Here is a 20,902-nt window from a genome sequence, read left to right on the forward strand (position 1 = left end):
GATTGAAAAAGACTTCTAACTTCTGGTGCTCTGTATTTTCTTAGAAAATACAGAGCACCAGAAGCCATAAAGTATACTGCATTTAGGTAATGGATTATTAATACTCCCAAACATACATGTACAACACATTCAAAGAGAAGTGAAGAAAATATAGGTTAGAATTTATTAATACTGACTGAGTCCAAATTGAGGTGGAATTCCTATACACCTACAGTAATAGTTCAGAAACTATTGAAATAAATAATATACTACTAACAGGAATTAGGAATGCAGTCTCTGCTGTGAGCTATTTTAAGACTGTTTAAATACCTATTTAAAATAGTTGCATCTGATTCACTTCAAGCACCCAGTCACACATTTAGAAAACCAAATCCACATCTTCCAGGCAGTAAGGAAGAAAATAAAGTTTAAATTACTTTCTGCCCATGAAGCTCAGACATAAAATAAAACTGGAACTTGTTATAAAGATTCAAAATATACATTTATCTAAGATTATGAAGAAACTATTTGACATTAGAGACAGCATAGGCTGGGTATTTATACACATTGACTGAGTATAAGACAGTAGAACTGAATAATCAAGAAAGAGCCTTCGTTTCTAAAAAATGAGGAGACAAGTATATGAAGTGACCGAAAACAAAACTTGTTAGCATGAGTGAGTACCTGGGGCATAAGTCCTGGAAATAAAATATAACTCAACCACTGAGCAAATAACAAAATTCCTATTAGATTTGCATCTCTTCATTAGACAGATGAGATTAGCTGCCCTCTTCTCCAATAGGTCATGTATCTCTCCATAGTTGAAAATTACTCACTGCTAGAATAAGGCAGGGTTTCAGCATCAATTCTATTCCTATTTTCTCTTTCATAGATGTAAACACTAAGAAACCTTGTTCACAAATGTAATAGCGAACACTTATATAGTGTTTACTATGTGGCAGGCATGTGATGTTCTAAGCACTTATTAAATCCTCACGATAGTCCTACAAAGTGTGTGTCATTAGTACCTTCTCTTTACCAATGAGGAAGCTGACGCTCAGAAAGCTCACTTGCCCAAGATCAGTCAGCAGAACTGCGATCTGGGCCCAGGTTAGCTGGCTGCAGAGCCCGTGCTTCTAGCCACTAGGCAATATTGCCTCTCTAGGCTGATGTTAACCAATGAGACTGGCTGAAGTTTAATATAGCAATATCATTCAATTCTTTGAACTCTTTTCTAATTATATGTCAAAAGTCACAAGATGACCTATCTTTAAATTTTATATTTAATGATCTATCAGCTGACTACTTGATTATGTCCTTCTTCAATTTTGTTAAAGCAAAGAAATGGAAATCATTACCATGCAAAAAGATTCATTATGCTATTACCTGAATTAAACACCAATATTTTTGTTCCTTTCTTTGGAACCCTTGAAATTTTTACACCCTAGGACAATGCACCATTTTAAGATTCTAGGTGGGCCGTTCTTTTATAAAGGGAAAAGACGGTAACTATGAAAAAGAAGGTGAGAAGGGAGAACCTATCCACATGAGGGGCTCACAAGCAGCTCAATTTTAGGAAAGAGAATCTATGGGATTTGCAATCCAGAAGTAGTGTATTTTAAAACCATCCATCCTACAGAGTCCTTGCAAAGTCTTCAGGTATGTCCAGGGATGTGAACACCTCAGTCTGATTTGCAGACTGCTGCCCTATATCACAGACTTCTTTTGTTTTTAAAGGATGTTAATTATCTCTGCTGGCTACATGCCTCAATGTCAGGTACCTTTAAATGGAGCAAAGTAGCTACAAGAGCATTACCTGGGAAAGTGATTAACCTTTTGTGCTTCAGAGAGGGTGCGAAGTAAAAAGGGCTTCAGGTGGGATCCTGTCCACATTAGGTTATAGTCAGTGCTGCTTGGGTGAACCTAAGGGCAGATAAAAAGACAAGATAAGAAACACCAGAGGGACTTCACTGGTGGCACAGTGGTTAAGAATCCGCCTGCCAATGCAGGGGACACGGGTTCGAGCCCTGGTCCGGGAAGATCCCACATGCCGCGGTGCAACTAAGCCCATGCGCCACAACTACTAAGACTGCGCTCTAGAGTTCATGAGCCACAACTACTGAGCCCGCGTGCCACAACTACTGAAGCCCGTGCACCTAGAGCCCGTGCTCCACAACAAGAGAAGCCACCGCAATGAGAAGACTGCGCACCGCAACGAAGAGTAGCCACCACTCGCCGCAACTAGACAAAGCCCGCACGCAGCAATGAAGACCCAACGCAGCCAAAATTAAATAAATAAATTTATTTAAAAAAAAGAGAAAGAACCAGAGACAGCCCCTGGAAGAACGATGGAAGTTAAAAGTCACAGAGATTTTTCATCCACAGAGCACTCACAGGGGCGGGTCAGTTAGGATGTGAGCTTAGTAAGACAAAAGCTGAGTGTACAGAACAGAGGGATAAGCAAGTTTAAAGAATGAGAGAGTTGGACAAGTCTCACATGCAAAAAGTAGAATTAATCCTTTTATAAAAGTTCATGATATCTCTAAATATTCTTGCATATCAAAGTGAGAGATGAGGACCCAACCCCAAAACTCCCTTCTCAGACTGTCCTTATATCCTTGCAGATGCTGGGTATAAAGTGATGATGGATCTAAAACCTTATAGTAGCAAATCAACTTAGAATTCATTCATTCATTCATTAGAATTCATTTGTCCATTCATTCAACAATTATGTACTCTCTGCCTCTGATGTGACAGGTACCATGTTAAGCCCTGGAAATAAAACAGCAACAAAGACAGTATATAAACTGGTATCAGAACTTCCTCAAAATGTCTACTTCATACGTCAACCTAGGATAAGAAGCGAGCAACCAGACTTTTATCAACTGTCTCAAAATATCCACAGTGGAAGTCCCTCCAGCATTTTTGCCTTTGCCTTTTGATTTCAAATCCCCATTTTCCCAATTTTCTTTGGGAATAACATACTCCTTGGTTTTAAAGGACCTGGCAATCACCTGCCCCTCCCTTCCCCCAAGGAGTGGACCCTTGACCCAAGCTAGGCTAATCATTCTATCTCCAGAATATGCTTCTTGAGCAGAGAAAGGCACAAGGACAATGAATGCAGTCGATTCATTCCACAGCAGTAAAGGTGGTCTTGAAGACTTCTGTTGCCAGATCCCTGGAGCTACTGCATTCTCTCTTCTTCCAAAGGTCTGCTTTTTCAGCTTTTCCTCTGGTTCTGCTAGCCATTCTATGTACATCTTTACTATAAATCCCTTTTGGTTTATGTTGGGCAGAGTCTGTTTCTGTTGCTTGCAATCAAAGAGGTTTAATTGGGTATTAGACAATTCCTTATGGGAAACTCTGCCTCTAGCCCATGCCTAAAAATACAGCAAGGAAAAAAAATGTTTTTTTCCCTAAAAAAAAGCCCCACAAAATCTTGTGGAAATGTTTTCCATGTATTTCAAGGAAAAACTGGTAAAGTGACTCAGAAAGTCAATGCAAGTTCTGAGTACTTGCATTGTACTCAGGAGTGGTCCCGTGTACTTTCTAGAGCTGGCCCTGTTAGCTGACAGTCAGTTAGGTGGCTAGGATTTTCAGCTTTTGAGCAGATAAGGTAAGGTAGTAAAAATGAGCTTACTTCATGAAATCCATGGGCTGTCAGGATGCTGCGAACCAGGCGACTGTCTGTTCGTACGATCTTGTAAGACAAGTGATAACGTTCTAAAGAAAAACATAGAATCAAGTTCAGTAAGCTAACTATAGAGAAAGAAATAAACTGTAAGATGGTGGCTGGACTAATTACACTCAATAACACAATACTGTTATCCTTAGGCTACTATAAGTAGGTTGAGGATTATTTTGGACTAAGGGTCCTAAACCTGAGATTCACTGACTGTCACTAAACATAGATGGGGGTGGGGCGGGGGGAATGACATCCCTGTTTTCACCAAATTCTAGTTCCAACTTAACATTACCTTCAATTAGGAATGTAGGCAACAAAGGAGAATAGTATTAGCAATGCCTGTGACCCTGCCACCAACAGATATCAGGTATTCTAACATTCTTTTACAGTTGTTACAGTTACCTCAAAAAATCACTTATTCTCAAAAAAAAATCACTTATTCTCTGGTGGCCTAGTGGTTAGGACTCCGGGCTTTCACTGCGTGGTGCAGGTTCAATTCTTGGTCGGGAACTGAGATAATGAAAGCCGAACAGCACGGCCAAAAAAAATCGCTTACTCCCACAGTATTTAAAAATTATGGCAGTGAACAGACCTACCACTAGATCATGTTATTTAATGCACTAATAAAAGGCATACATATCACAAATTTGGTTTTTAAAACTATTTTGAGAACTATATTTTAATACAATTTATTTTCTTTGTAGTCTTATGTATTTTTAAAATACACTTAGAAAACATTATTCTGAGAAGAGACCCATAAGTTTCCCCATACTGCCAACGCCACCCACTGCACCAAAAAGGCTAAGAACGCCGTTCTAAATAGCCCTCATGTGCAACAATGTTGGTTACCAGCATATCTTAGACCAGAGGTTATAAACTGATGACACGAGGGCCAAAACCAATCTGCAGACATGGTTTGTTCGTTCCTCCTTGTGCTTTAAAAATAAAATTGAATTAATTGCTAACCTTCTGAAACTGGAGGAATTCATATAAAAATCTAGATTTCTGGGGGCTTCCCTGGTGGCGCAGTGGTTGGGATTCCGCCTGCCAATGCAGGGGACACGGACAGGTTCGTGTCCCAGTCCGGGAAGATCCCATATGCCGTGGAGCGGCTGGGCCCGTGAGCCATGGCTGCTGAACCTGCACGTCCAGAGCCTGTGCTCCGCAACGGGAGAGGCCGCAGCAGTGAGAGGCCCTCGTACCGCAAAAAAAAAAAAAAAAAATCTAGATTTCTGGACTTCTCTTGAAAACCCTGGCAACCCTGGGCTCTCTCTCTGGCAAGGCAAGAGTCAACCAGAGAAGTGCAAGTGCTCCCTGCAGGACAGGCCTGCGCTGTCCAGTTCAGCACCGTCCCCACCTGACCTGCTTCACTCATTCTTATCTCCTGCCAGGCCCCTGAGGGCATTCTGTGCTTGTGACCCCTGTCTAAGAGGAATGTCTGTAATCACGTGAGGTTTCTATATAGCCCCAAAGACTAAAGTTTTCTCTGGTGCATTACATTCAATCTCTTTCTATGCATCACTATAAACTGTTAGCTAAGAATTCTACAGAACGATTTTTTTAAAGGACTGCATACTGAACCATTTCTGAGTGAGTATAATACAGAAACTTATGGACAGGCTCCGGAACAAAATTCAGCCTCTACAGTCAAAGATAAGCATTTCTTTTTATAACTCTATGTGAAAATATTCATAAATTCCTGCTGCTACTTGCCCAGCCCTGGCAGGAACACCATGCCAAGCAGACACAGGAGGATTGGAATGATAAGGCCAGACACTCCATACTTCTCATTCTTGCGGCAAACTTTAAAGCCCAGTTACAAGGTTTTCCCAATGGTCAATCACTATTATGTTGTCTTTGCAATATTTTTATAAGAAAAACAGTGCAGAATTTAATGTAAGCAGCAGCACAGTGCACTGCTCAAGAGTTTGTGTTCTAAGGTTTCCTAAAGCTTACCTCTATAAAAACAATCAATAGAAAGAGAAATCAGCTGAACTCTGTTTCATTCCAGCAATAAGCAATATTCAACCATGGATAAATGAACCAATTAGTTTTGTAAACGCTCAATTCATATTATGAAGAAATGGATTTTTTTTTACTTTTATGTTTATTATTTATAAAAATTTTAATTTATTCTTATGCTCAACTGTATATTCATTAAGACTGTAAGATAGCTCAATCCAGGACACATTCAATCTTTGGAGATATATGAACATAATAAATCTAATAAGATATAAAAAAAGGAGTTTGTGTTCTGATTCCAAGTTGGGGAAGGAAAGTACAAGATAGGTGTGGAATAGCTTGCTATGCCAAAAAAGAGGACAGTCACAAGGATTGAGAACATGTCACAAGGATCTTTTTTTTTTTTTTTCACTGCTGCGGCCTCTCCCTTTGCGGAGCACAGGCTCCGGACGCGCAGGCTCAGCAGCCATGGCTCACGGGCCGAGCCGCTCCGCGGCACGCGGGATCTTCCCGGACTGGGGCACGAACCCGCGTCCCCTGCATCGGCAGGCAGACTCTCAACCACTGCGCCACCAGGGAAGACCTTTTTTTTTTTTTTTGGCACAAGGATCTTGAAGGGGCTCCCCAAGGCCAAATTTGAGGAAATCTGAATATAAAAATGAATACTGACAGAAAAAGATTTTAACTCACTTATAAGAAAGAAAACAACTCATGAATCCACACTGCTAAGAAAGTGAGAAGGTATACTACTGGTTTTCTAGGTCAGAAGTACGATACAAGTGTCATCAAGGCATTGGCAGGACTGCGTTCCTTTCTATAGGCTCTGGGTAGGGTCCACTTCGTTTCCTTTTCCATCTTCTAGAGGCTGCCCCTATTCTTCTTCTATCTTCAAAGCCAGCAATGACAGGTCTAGTCCTTCTCACACTGCAACAGTCTGAGTCTTCTTCTGTCTCCTTCTATTTTAAAGGACTCCTGTAATTACATTGGGCCCACTTGAAGAATCTCCTTATCTTAAGGGTTAGCTGATTAGCAACCTTAATTCCATCTATGACCTCAATTCCGCTTGGCTAAGTCAGGTAACATTTTCACAGGTTCTGGGGATTAGGAGGTAGACATCTTTGGGAGACTATTAACTTTCGCATAGAAGGGAAAGCTCTTCTTTACAGAAAAGCCAGCTAATAAATGTAGAAGGAAAAACTGAAATAGAAAATCACCATTTTACAAAAACTGCAATAGTAAGTGATTCAGACAAGAATCAATGAATTCCAACAGTCAGAGACTACTGGAGAACAGGATATTCATACATCTCAAAATATCATCCCAGAGAATGCTTTTAACAAAGGAGAAGGGTACCTGTACAATGAAGCAATCTGGTAAACACTATCTTAACCAAATGGTCAAACTTGTCATCACCAGTAATGCAATATAATGACATCACATGATTTCTAATGTGATACACTGAGGACATGACTTCATTAAATGATATTCCTACAAATTTTTTTCAACTTTTTTATTCTTTTTAACCTTTTTCAACCTTTTTAATCTAAACATGTGGAATCAATCTGACAAGCCCAAACTTAAGGACATCTGCAAAGCAACTAGTCTGGAATCTTTAAAAATGCCAATGTCACGAAAGACCAAAAAAAAAAAAAAATCCAGTAAATGGTTGTAGATATAAATGAGCCTAAAGAAATATGACAACTAAATGCAATCTCTGATTGGATTCTGGATTTGAAAGAAAAAAATAAAGATAAAGGACAAAATTGGAACAACTGAGGAAATCTGGGCAGGGACTGTATATTAGATAAGAGTGTTTTAGCAATGACAGATTTCCTGAGTGTCATCAGTGTACTGTGGTTATAGAGAGGATGCCCTTGTTCTTAGGATAAACATGTTGAATAAGGTATTTAGGTCTGAAGTATGTGAACTAATTTTCAAATGGTTCCGAGAGAGAAAGAAGGTAAAGCAAACATGGCAAAATGTTAATAACGGGTGAAAGCAAGGAAATAGTATACATGAATTCATTGCACTATACTTATAACTTGCCAGATGGTTTTTTTATTTCTTTAAATAAAATGTTCAGAAAACTAAAAGAAAACCAGGTCTTTTTCATTGTGATAACTGATCACTGACAGCTCCATTTTTGTACATAAAAAAGCCAAAGCCTCATCAACTGCTGGGGACCAGGACTGCACCCGATTCTCTGACTGTTCTGCAGTGCTTGCCCCAGGCCACAGAGAAGATGATCGGTCAGGTGTGTGGAAAAATAGAGAATGATTATGTGGGGACTGGGGGAGGAGGAGAATAATAAAAGAAAGAGTATGTCTCTGGAGTTGAACTGCCGGGGTTCAAACCCTGGCTCTACTACTTCCTGCCTGCTGTCTTAAATAAGTTACTTAATTTCACTATGCTCAATTTCCTCACCTATAAAATGGGGTTGATAACAAAGGTACTTATCTCACAGGGTAGTTAAAAGCACTAAATCAGTTAATACACGTAGAGCTTTTAGAATAGGAAAGCTTGCTGATATGCGAATTCCCTGGCTGTCCAGTGGTTAGGACTCGGCACTTTCACTGCTGTGGCCTGTGTTCAATCCCTGGTTGGGAAACTAAGATCCTGCAAGCTGCACGGTGCAGACCCCCGAAAAAAGAAAGCTTGCTGATACATAGAAAAATAATTTCATACAGTAAAACAGTAAACACATAGTAAAATAGCTACTAATACATATATAAATACATAGTTTAATACACAGTAAATTATACATTTTATATAGCAAGTTAAAAAATAAAAATGCTATTAATACTCTTTCTCCTACTTCTCCTAATATAGAAGTAAAATGCAGTCATCACTGTGCTCAATGGCAGACCTGATTCTCATGGTATGTAAGCAGTGACCACCTACTTCTTTTTTTTAAAATAAATTTATTGATTTATTTATTTTTGGCTGTGATGGGTCTTCCTTGCTGCGTGCAGGCTTTCTCTGGTTGAGGCGAGTAGGGGCTACTCTTTGTTGCGGTGCGCGGGCTTCTCATTGCGGTGGCTTCTCTTGTTGAGGAGCACGGGCTCTAAGCGCATGGGCTTCAGTAGCTGTGGCATGCAGGCTCAGTAGCTGTGGCATGCAGGCTCAGTAGCTGTGGCTTGCAGGCTCGGTAATTGTGGGTTGGGGGCTCTAGAGTGCAGGCTCAGTAGCTGTGGCGCACGGGCTTAGTTGCTCCGCGGCACGTGGGATCTTCCCAGAACAGGTCTCGAACCCATGTCCCCTGCATTGGCAGCGGATTCTTAACCACTGCGCCACCAGGGAAGTCCCTGGCCACTTACTTCTAATCCAAACCAACTAACTATAACCCAACTCAGATACATTGAACATGTTCTAAAAGGGGAGTGTAAGAGAGGCAGGGTGGAATGATGGGAAGCAACTGTGACTGCTTTAGGGATTTTAACCCGCATTCATGCTCTGTGTCCAATGGCCCTACAACCAATAATGCTGATTACCAGCGCATATTAGACCAGAGATTATAAAATGGTAACCCAGGAGCCAAATCCAGCCTATAGACAGTTTGTCCATCCCTTGTGGTGTTTTCAGTATAAAGTTGAATTATTTGCTAACCTTTTAAAATTGGAAGAAGTCACATAAAAATCTAGATTTCTAGGCTTCTCCTGAAATAGCTGGTAAGCCTGGGCTACCTCTCCCTAGCGAGAGTCAAATGGAGAACTGCAACTACAAACTGAACCTGTTCAACTGTTCATGACAGAACCACCTTCGCCATGTTTTCCTCCATAAAAAAACAAGAGGCAGGGCACGGTCCTGCTAGCAAACTGCAAAACACCCAACATCTAAGCCTCTGAACACACACGCATCTCACCAATTCCACTATGAGACTGTAGAATTTCCTCTTCAACAACTCACATGCATCGCAGGGGACAATCTGAAGAACTAGGACCCCTGGCAAGTTCCAGGACTGACTGTAGCAGAGTAAAGACAATCAAGGAACCAATAATCTAACTGTCAGCTCAGAAGCACCCTAAGGGGTTTGGTCCAAACTAGCATGGGAAACTAGAATGAAGATAAAACTAACATTCCATTGACTTTAGAATACAAGAATAACCCCTTCGATGGCAACACAGTGTATCCTTGCCTTACTGTCAGAAAACTGGGTCCTTACGTGCACAGTCGAATACGGGTGTCACTAGCCACATGTAACTTGAGCACTTGAAATGTGACTAGTGTGACAAAGGAACTGAATTTCTCATTTTATTTAACTTTAATAAATTCTATTTTCAATTTTAAAACTGATACTCAATTCAGTTATTGGAAAACTTGTTTGGAACAACTTGAACATAGGAATTGACTACAATTTCAACTATAACATTTATGAAATCTAAATACAGACCAAATGCTTCCAATGAAATTTTTGCACCATATGGAGATGTACTAAAAGTGTACAATACACACTGGATGTAAAATATCTTCACGATTTTTTTATACTGAGTAAAAGTGGAAATGATAATTTGGATTAAATAAAATATATTATTAAAATTAATTTCACCTATTTCTGCTTATTTTTTTGATAAGGCTACTGAAAAATTACATATACAGCTTACATCATATTTCTGTTGGACAGTGCTAGTCTATACAAATCCAAATTTATGAAACTGACACATTCAGAGGCAAAATACAAAATACTTCATTCTAGGAAAAGATTAAATTGAAAATATCTGTTGCCCTTAAAATGCAATCCCAGGACTTCCCTGGTGGCGCACTGGTTAAGTCTCTGTGCTCCCAGTGCAGGGGGCCCGGGTTCAATCCCTGGTCAGGAAACCAGATCCCACATGCTGCAACTAAGAGTTTGCATGCCACAACTAAGGAGCCCACGTGCCACAACTAAGGAGCCTGCCTACTGCAACTAAGACCCAGCACAACCAAATAAATAAATAAATACTTTAAAATAAATAAATAAAATAAAATGCAATCCCATTTATATGTTCAAAGTATACACAATTTTGAAAAAAAAACATGGATATGGTGAGGAAAAAAACATACTCCTGGAATATTTCACAAATAAAGCATATGAAATCTTATTGTATCCAAAATATTAACAGTGAATTCAATGAAACATTTAATAGATAACAGAAAAAACAAGGTTGGAATCTAACACTCTAAGATCAACAGAAGATAACTAATGCCCCAGATACACTTCTCAAGGGGATTTAACTCAGTATTATGATCTGAGCAGATCTATGTCAGCTATTTAAGAGAGAGAGAGAAAAAAAAAAATAGACCAAGAGTGTTTAACAATTCAGAAATCTGAGGTAGCAACTAACAAACTCATTCAAATTGTTCTTTTCATAAAAGAAGGTGAAGAAAATTATTAAACCTCAAGGAATTGGGAATATACAGAAAATTTAAAAAAACAGAGTTTGAGAAAAAAGTTTAGTGGCTTCTTCCTTAAACACAGGAAGATGTACAGGAAAATAATCCAAAGACTTAGAGGTTCTAGAAAATAGTGATTGCTTGAATAATGGCATGATTACATTGATGGATGCTAATTTCCAATAAATGTTGGGTATTCTACAAAGGAAGGGTCTATTGCCACAGAATACATGGATTCTTTTATGAATCCAAAGAAACCAAAAGAAGTGTGTGTGTGGGGGGAGGATTATTTACTTCTGTTGTTTTTATGCACCTTTGATGTTCTGACTCTAATCATATTTAGTGGGAGACTCTCAGCAAATGTTAGTAAATCTTCAGAGACTCCAGCTTCAGAGAACATGAATGAACCATGTCCCTTTAAGTGGTAACCTAGCAACTTGCTGAGGGGATTAGAACACCGAGACCCTTGGGGAAGGAGGAGAATTCAAATCCCAGAAGCAGGTGCTCACCGTCCTTTGAACCCTGCCTTATTATGGGGCAAGGACAGACCTTAAAGTCTTCTCAAGGTAGAGCAGATCCTGTTCAACAAATAGAGTAAGCAGCACAAGTTTTGAATGCCTACTGTGTGCTGAACATAAGTGATCTCATTCTTACAATGCCTGCAAGGTAGCTATTATCTCCATTTTATAATAATGAAATAGATTAAGAGAGTTTAAGTGATTGCACAAGACTCACAGCTAGTAAATGCCAAAGCTGGGATCTGAAATATTGACTGAGAACCCATGTATAGACCCTTTCCACCATATCGCACAAAAGTCTGGATCCACAGTATGTAACCTTTGAAGACAGCTACAGGCTAACACCATGATTCAGAGCACTGCTTAAAGTCAAAGAGGAGTGGACATAAATGAAATTAAGAATAGAAAAACAATAGAGAAAGTAAGCAAAATAAAAAGTTTGCTCTTTAAAATGATTCTCAAAATTGACAAACTTTTAGTTAGACTAACTAAAAACAAAGAGAAAAAATTCAAATTACTAAAATCAGAAATGAAGGTGGGGACATTACTACTGTATTACAGAAATAAAAAGGATTATAAAAGAATACTATGAACAACTGTATGCCAACAAAATTAGATAAACTGAATGCAATGGAAAATAACCTAGAGACACACAAACTGCCAAAACAGACTCAACAAGAAACAGAAAATAGAATAGATAAGCAGAGGTTGAACTAGTAATCAAAAACCTTCCAACAAAGAAAAGCTAAGGACTAGATGCTTCACTGGTGAATTCTATCGAACGTTTAAAGAATTAACACGAATCCTTCTCAAACTCTTCCAAAGAGGAGGAAGGAACTCATTCTATGAGGGCAGCATTACCCTGATACCAACGCCAGACAAAGACATCAAAAGAAAAGAAAATTACAGAACGATATCCCTTATGAATACAGATGCAAACATCCTAAACAAAATACTAGCAAACCAAATCCATCAGCATATTAAAAGGACTATATACCATGCTCAAGTGAGATTTATCTCAGGAATGCAAAGGTGGTTCAATATACAAAAGTCAATCAATGTAATATACTACATTAATAAAATGAAGGAAAAAAAACATAGAATCATCTCGATTCATGTAGAAAAAGCATTTGACAAAATGCAACACCGCTGTATGATAAAAACACTCAACAAAGGAATAGAAGAGAACTTCCTCAACATGATAAAGGGCATTTATGAAAACCCATAGCTAACATCATACCGAATGGTGAAAGACAGAAAGCTTTCCCCCAAAGATCAGGAAGAAGACAAAGATGCCCATTTTCACTTCTATTCAACACTGTACTGGAAGTTCTAGCCAGAGCAATTAGGAAAAAGCAGAAGAAAAAGAAAGAGAGGGAGGTAGGGAGGTATTCAGGTTAGAGAGGAAGAAGTAAAATCTCTATTTACTGATGACATGATCTTGTATAGAGATAATCCTAAAGAACACACACACACACACACACACACACACTCACTAGTAGAGCTAATAAATGAGTTCAGCAAGGTTTCAGGATACAGGATCAGTATACAAAAAATCAATAGTAAGGCTTCCCTGGTGGCACAGTGGTTGAGCATCTGCCTGCCAGTGCAGGGAACATGGGTTTGAGCCCTGGTCTGGGACATCCCGCATGCCACAGAGCAGCTAAGCCCATGAGCCACAACTACTGATCCTGTGCTCTAGAGCCCATGAGCCACAATTACTGAGCCCACGAGCCACAACTACTGAGCCCACGTGCCACAACTACTGAAGCCGGTGCGCCTAGAGCCCGTGCTCCACAACAAGAGAAGCCACCACAATGAGAAGCCTGCGAACCACAACGAAGAGTAGCCCCCACTCGCCGCAACCAGAGAAAAGCCCTCGCACAGCAACGAAGACCCAATGCAGCCAGAAACAATAGATAAATAAAATAAAATAATAAAATAAATTTATTTTTAAAAAATCAATAGTATGTCTACACACTGACAATGAACAATCCAAAAATGAAATTGAGAAAGCAATTCCATTTATAATAGCATCAAAAAGAATAAAATATTGAAGAATAAAGTTAACCAAGGAGCTATAAGACTTGCACACAGCAAACTATAAAACGTTGCTACAGAAATTAAAGAAGACCTAAATAAATGGAAAGACATCCCATGTTCACGGACTGGAAGACTTAACACTAAGACGGCAATACTTCCAAAAGCAATTTACAGATTCTATGTACTCCCTACCAAAATCACAACAGTCATTTTTGCAGAAATGAAAAAGCTGATCCCAAAATTCATATGGAATTGCAAAGGACCCTGAATAGCAAAAAAATTTTGAAAATGAAGAACAAAGTTAGAGGACTCACACTTCCCAATTTCAAAACTTAGTACAAAGATACTGTAATAAAAATAATATGGCACTGGTATAAGGATAAACAAACAGACTGACAGAATTATTAAGAGTCCAAAAATAAACCCATACATCTAATGGTCTACTGATTTTCAACAATAGTGCCAAGATTATTCAGTAAGGAAAGAATAGTCTCTTCAACTAATCATGCTGGGGCAACTGGATATCCACATGTAAAAGAATGAAGGTGGACCCTTATCTCACACTATATAAAAAAATTAACTCAAAATGGAACAAAGACCATCTAGCTCTAAATTTAAGAGCTTAAACTATAAAGCTCTTAGAGGAAAGCATAGGGATCATGACTTTGGGTTAGGCAATGGTTTCTTAGATATGACACCAAAAGCATAAGCAACAAGAGAAAAAGTAGATAAATGGAACATCATCAAAATGAAAAACTTTTCCCCATGAAAGAACACTATCAAGAGCATGAAAAGACAAACCACAGAGGAAAATATATTTGGAAATCATTTCTCTGATAAGGGTCTAGTATCCAGAATATATAAAGAACCCTTACAACTCAACAACAAAAAGATAAGCAACCCGATTAAAAAATAGGCAAAGAAACCTTGACAGACATTTCTCCAAAGGAGATAATATAAATGGCCAAAAGGAACATGAAAAGCTGCTCAATGTCATTAATCATTAGGAAAATGCAAATCATAACCACAATAAGATACCACTTCACACCCATTAGTATAGCTATATTCTAAAAAACAGAAAACAACGAATGTTACTGAGGATATGGAGAAATTTCAACTCTCATATATTGTTGGTGGGAACATAACATTGTGCAGTCACTGTGGAAAATCATTCGGCAGTTCCTTAATAAGTTAAACATAGAATTACCATACAACTTAGCAATTCCATTCCTAGGTATATACCCAAAAGAACTAAGAACAGGTGTTCAAACAAAAACTTGTGCATGAATGTTCATAGCAGCACTATTTACAAGAGCCAAAAGCTGAAAACACTTATCCATCAACCGATGAATGGATAAACAAAATGTGGTATACCCATACAATGGGATGTTATTCAGCCGCAAAAAGGAATGAAGTATTGACATATGCTAAAACATGGATGAACCTTGAAAACATTATGCTAAGTGTAAGAAGCCAGACACAAAAGGCTATGTATTGTATGAGTCCATTTATATGAAATATCCAGATTAGGTAAAGCCATAGAGACAGAAAGCTTAGTGGTTGCCAGGAGCTGGGATAAGGGGGTTGGGGAGTGACTGCTTAATGGGTACAGGGTTTACTTTTAGATGAAAATGTTCTGAAACTAGATAGTGGTGATGGTTGCACAATACTGTGAATGTACTAAATGCCACTGAGTTGTATACTTTAAAATGGTAAAAACAGTAAATTTTGTTATGTGTATTTTACCGTAATTATAAAAAACAGTATCATTAAACTTATTGTGATGATCATTTCATGATATATGTAAGTTAAATCACTATGCTGTACACCTTAAACTTGTACAGTGGTGTACGTCAATGATCTCTCTATAAAACTGGAAGAAGAAAACAAAAAAATAAACACATGTACACGTAATTCAAAAAAAAAAGAGGAAAAATAATTTAATATGCAGAAAACAATTTAAGAAATCACAAATAATCCGTTCAAGTATAAAAATATCAACAGAATATTCTCATGACCAAGGCCCTTTCCCTAACTAAATATGGTTATCACTTTCTGTAAGATGAGGCTATCAGGGCCATGCCCAGCCCTTCCCTCAGTGGGGAAGCTCATACCTACCTCCAATTACTCGAACATTGTTGTCCTTTGTCAGAATAGCCTCAGCATGGAATACCAAAACTGGAATTCTCCTGTAGCCTCCAGTCCACATGATACATGGATGATCTCTACAACCGTAATAAAAGACTTTATTAATTTACAGCTCAAAATCTGAGTTAACGACTGAAGCAGGTCACTGTGGTTTGCTGCTCAGCACCTTTCCCCTTCTTCTGGAACAAGCATCCCAAATGTCCTATGGGAAACCATTCATCTTCCATTCTTAGTCAGATGGTCTGTTTAAGATTAACTCCGTTCCTGCTGTAGGGATGGGTCTTGACTGGCTTTAGCCAATCAGGGTTTTCCATCCCCCAGTTATAGTTACTGGTTCAGGGATGAGGACATAAACCAGCTGGAGCCAGTGTGTCAGGAGATATGTCATGTGACCCTCTAAGAAAGCGATGCTTTCTCTTCTGTAGCAGTTGCAGGAGAAATGGCCTCCTCCCCTTGATGGTGTAAGAGAATGAGGTCGGGCTTCCCTGGTGGCGCAGTGGTTGAGGGTCTGCCTGTCGATGCGGGGGACATGGGTTCGTGCCCCGGTCCGGGAAGATCCCACGTGCTGCGGAGCATCTGGGCCCGTGAGCCATGGCCGCTGAGCCTGCGCGTCTGGAGCCTGTGCTCCGCAACGGGAGAGGCCACGACAGTGAGAGGCCCGCGTACCACAAAAAAAAAAAAAAAAAAAAAGGGAATGAGGTCTGGAAGTACAAGTGTCATTTTGTGACCTTGGAAGAAGAGCCTGGAGCTGTTGGTAAAGGAGAAAGTCTGTGGGAGCCTGACTGAAAGAACAAGAGAAATGAGACCCTGAGTGGTAAACGTGCAGTTGCAGAATCAAGTCTTTCCTAAATATGAGTTCATAAATTCCCTTTATTATTTAGGACAATTTATGTCTTAGTCCCTGGCACAAATAAGAATCCTAACTAACACAGTCACAATAATTGACAGACCACTTTTATACCCTATAGTCCCTTTTTAAGCCAATTTGATGATCCATCCTAAGATTCTGAGCTAGGAACCCTAAATTAATACAAGTACCCCCATTAAAACCACATATTTTAAAGGAAGCCTATACCAAACGGAACAATGTTTTCCTCCAGAAAAGGACCTCTGACTTTATTCTCTTCCTATCTTCCAGAAATCTCTGTTTAATCAATCTCAGACAGATGTGTATTTATTCACAGATGAGAAAAATCTCCAACTGCCTTAGTGCGTGAAGGTAGGAAAGAAATGACCTGAGTCCCTACTATGTGTCAGGAATTACACTAAAAGCTTTCACATCTTATCTCACTTAATCCTCTTGCCTGCACTATGAACTGAAGAAAAAGTGTTCAGAGAGGTTGAGCAGTTTGCTTAAGGTCATACAGCTGGTTAAGCAAAGGAACAGGTATTAGAACCCAAGTGTCTGTGCTCTTTCCACCCTTCCATCTCCCTCATCACACATTTCAGTGATTTTTTTGTATAAACACCTTAAACTCAACCCTTTGGGAACTGAAATTAATTCCTTTTATGGAATAAGATCCATTTAGCCAAGATTCAGGCTGCTCTCAAAAACTCACATGACCACACTCCTTAACAAAGGCCATACCACAAACCTCAGGGCCAAGTTAGACCCTCCCAATACAGGTTTAAACAGATCCATGCTTTGAATGCACAGGCTGCCAGGCTACCAATCTCAGAGGTGAGGCAGCCTTTAGACTTGGGATGAGCTGCCAAGAGCTTTATTGAGGAGCAGAGAACACCATACCTAGTTCATTTCCTGGTTTCTAGAAATGGAATGTGGGTGCTTATTTTTCTTGCAATTTGACTTGGGTGACAGTGCCCATTTGTGAGAAATTGGTGTTTATAGGGTGCAAGAAGGATTTTGTGTGTGTGGTTTGCTTGCTTTTTAATCTTAAACGCCTGTAAAATGTGGGTATAGGGCCAGATGATTCCTATGCTCTCTTCCAACTTGAATTTTTTTCACTATATTTCTAAGTCAGAGGACAGAGGAAAAATTAGGCAGCCTAAACTATCAAGTCTTAGACAGAAACTCTGGAAACTATCGAAAGTTGCTTGTCAATCCATCTCTAGCTGCAAACTGGCACCACTGTGCCTTTGCACTTACAAACAATGGATTACAGATAAAAGGTAAAAATGCCTGACAAGAGTCAGGAACACAATAAACATACACAGCTGAGAAGAGCCAAGCCCTTAACCGTACTATCTATAGAAAGCCAAATCTCTGACACAGAATCTTTTCACTTACAACCTCTGAAAAGAGAAAAGAGGTAGTAGACAAATCATTAGTTCAGTAAGGTCGACCCAAACACACTTAAGGCAGACGTTGCATTGTCATTAAAAGCATGCTCCCACCAGGTGGTGCTAAAGGAAAAAGATTCAAAATGATTAGGAAGCTGAAAATTGGGACTTTAAATTTTCATTTACACCAGAAACCGGTACATTTTAAGGAATTATGCTTTTACAGACATAAAAGAACAAAAAACTTGGATGACTAATAACCAAAGTAGACCATTTTTATGGTTTACTTTACTGAAAGCCTAAGAACGTTTTGGTTTTTAAGAAGCAATTTCATGTGGAATAGATATTATTCACTCCTGGGATCCAGCCTACATAACTCAAAGCCCCGGTGCCTCATTCATACCAATGTCCCTGCTGGAAATGCCTTCCCCACTTCTCTCTGTTCATTTAATCCCACTCTCTAAAGCCCAGCTCACCTCACCACCTCCTTGGAGCCTTCCTTAGCTCCTCCAGCCCACAGTGATGTATTCTTTCACTGAACTGTAACACTCACTACATAATCATTTGTTGATGATCTTTGTAACTGATCTAAAGCCAGCTTTTACAATAAGAATTAAATTTTTTTTTTAGTGACTAAAGAAACCTTACATCAAATTAACGTTTCCACATCTCTATATAAATTTATATTTGGGAACCCCAAACAAAATACAGAAAAAGAGGCCCTTTACATTTACTATTTGAAATAATGCCATGCAAAACAAGGATGCCTGGACAGTTTCTAGCTCTAATGTCCAGGACTGCACGGCATCGATACTTTAATACAGCCTAGGGTTCTGAGCAGATCTAGCAGATATCCATGGATATATATCTTTGGATCAAGTCAACATCATTAGATGATTTAAGACCCTGTAACTTCCAAAACTTTAAAAATGTAAGCACGTTGTTCCAGGTGTGAACAAGATTCACTTAAGATTCCTAATGTATAAAACAAGTATCTGATAGACATGAGCTGATGGAACATTAACAATCAAAACTCAACAGTAGGAGTTTAAAAGGAAGAGGAGCCATAGGTCTGTGAATTTGGATGGGGAGGGCGGGGGGAAGGTGGAATGACACCTGTATTTTCACTAACTTCTACTAGAAATTTAATGTTTCTCAATTACGAATACAGGCACCAAACACAATAATAATAGTACTACCTGTGTTTTTGACTCTATCTGAAATTACAGATTTTATTATACCAAATTACAGTTGTTGCAGACATCTCAAAATATCACTGACATTTATCACTGCTTATAAGTTATGGTAGTTATTAAAATTGCCACTAGATCACCTGCGATTACAGTCTTCTCATCTGGTGTGATGAGGATGGAAAACAATTTGGCAACTCTCCACTCTCAAGCAATCATTCAGCTACCAAATGGTGACATTTCACAGTGGTGATCCAGACATCTATGTTTCTTGGTATTCCCCACTTTTAATTGTTAATCAAAGACCACCCAAGTATGATGGTCTTATGCAAACTAAGCAAAAACAGTCTTCATGTTGCTGTCTTTAGAAAATAAAATCTAACTTTCTCATGTTTTAAATGAATGATCTTGTTATTTAATGTGTTAATAAAAACGTACATATTACTATACCACAAGTTTGGTTTTTTAAAAAATCCTGGTAACTGCACCTCAATGCAATTGGTATTCTTTGCAATGAAATGTATTTTAAGCACTTAAAAGACCTAAGGTGATCTGAAGCATGAAGCCTCCATTTATTTACTCAATAAGTTAGTCAGTCAGCCAGCATTTATTGAGTGCTTACTAAAATATTAGGTTGAACCACCTACAATTCTCAATATTTGACTGTTTTTGACCTACCAAAATAGCAATTTCATACAGTTCAACCTAATACTTGTTGGGCCCAACCTATAAGACCACTAATAAAAGAGACAGTCATGAAGTAAAAGATCTTGAATCAGAAAGACTGATGTTTGAAGCAGAAGTTAAAATTTTTGTGAAGTGGGTAAGAGGCAGCACACAGAAAACAAAAAGTCACAAGAAGGCAAAGTGACAAGAGAGAATTATCCATTTAATTATCCTGAATGAGAATGACCCAAATATAATATCAAATCTGTATTATTTTTTATGATCTAAGTGATGAGAAGCCTTTCCCCAAAGCTTTACTAATGCTTCAATAATTTTTTTTCAAATTACATTAAATAATGTAATCTTCTACTTTATAATAAGAAATACACTTTAAATTCAATATAAAATCCAATAAAAATAATGCCTTAACATGTGTATGGCACTTTATCATTTAAAAGTAATTTCATACACATTATTCTATTTGATCCTAACTATACCCCCAAAAACAGCCTGCGAGGGGCTTCCCTGGTGGCACAGTGGTTAAGAATCTGCCTGCCAATGCGGGGGACATGGGCTCGATCCCTGTTCCAGGAAGATCCCACATGCCGCGGAGCAACTAAGCCCGTGAGCCACAACTACTGAGGTTGTGCTCTAGAGCCCGCGAGCCACAACTACTGAGCCTGCGTGCTACAAATACTGAAGCCTGTGCGCCTAGAGCCCATGCTCCACAACAAGAGAAGCCACTACAGAAAGAAGCCGCGCATTGCAATGAAGGGTAGCCCCCAGCTCGCCGCAACTAGAGAAAGCCCACGTGCAGCAATGAAGACCCAACACAGCCAAAAATAAATAAATTAAATAAATAAATTGTAAAAAGAGAGAAAAAAAACGTCCTGGGAGATATCATCCCCACTTTTCAGGTTACATAGCACATGAATCCTAGTGGACTTATACAGAGAATCTTAAAAATTAATGTTACCTTTAAGCCAGATTCTCTCTTTATTCTCTGTGCAAGTAATAATTAATGTTAAAGGAGGCAAAACATCTAAGTGCTTCAAAATCCTGGAAAGCTAGGTCTGAATCTCAATTTATCACTCTCTGTG

At 38.9% G+C, this 20,902-nt stretch overlaps 1 protein-coding gene across 1 annotated transcript in view; it reads right to left on the bottom strand.

The window, feature by feature from the left end:
- Positions 1-20,902, bottom strand: part of TTLL5 (tubulin tyrosine ligase like 5) — a 253,665-nt gene that overhangs the window by 231,674 nt on the left and 1,089 nt on the right. The window contains exons 2-4 of the mRNA XM_065871649.1: positions 15,676-15,782; positions 3,620-3,702; positions 1,796-1,902 (exon numbers count right to left, since the gene is read on the bottom strand). Of these exons, the coding sequence (XP_065727721.1) occupies positions 1,796-1,902; positions 3,620-3,702; positions 15,676-15,782 (297 nt within the window). The remainder of the gene's footprint in view (positions 1-1,795; positions 1,903-3,619; positions 3,703-15,675; positions 15,783-20,902) is intronic.

This window comes from Phocoena phocoena, chromosome 2 (assembly GCF_963924675.1).
Source record: "Phocoena phocoena chromosome 2, mPhoPho1.1, whole genome shotgun sequence".
In the NCBI taxonomy this organism is placed as follows: domain Eukaryota; kingdom Metazoa; phylum Chordata; class Mammalia; order Artiodactyla; family Phocoenidae; genus Phocoena; species Phocoena phocoena.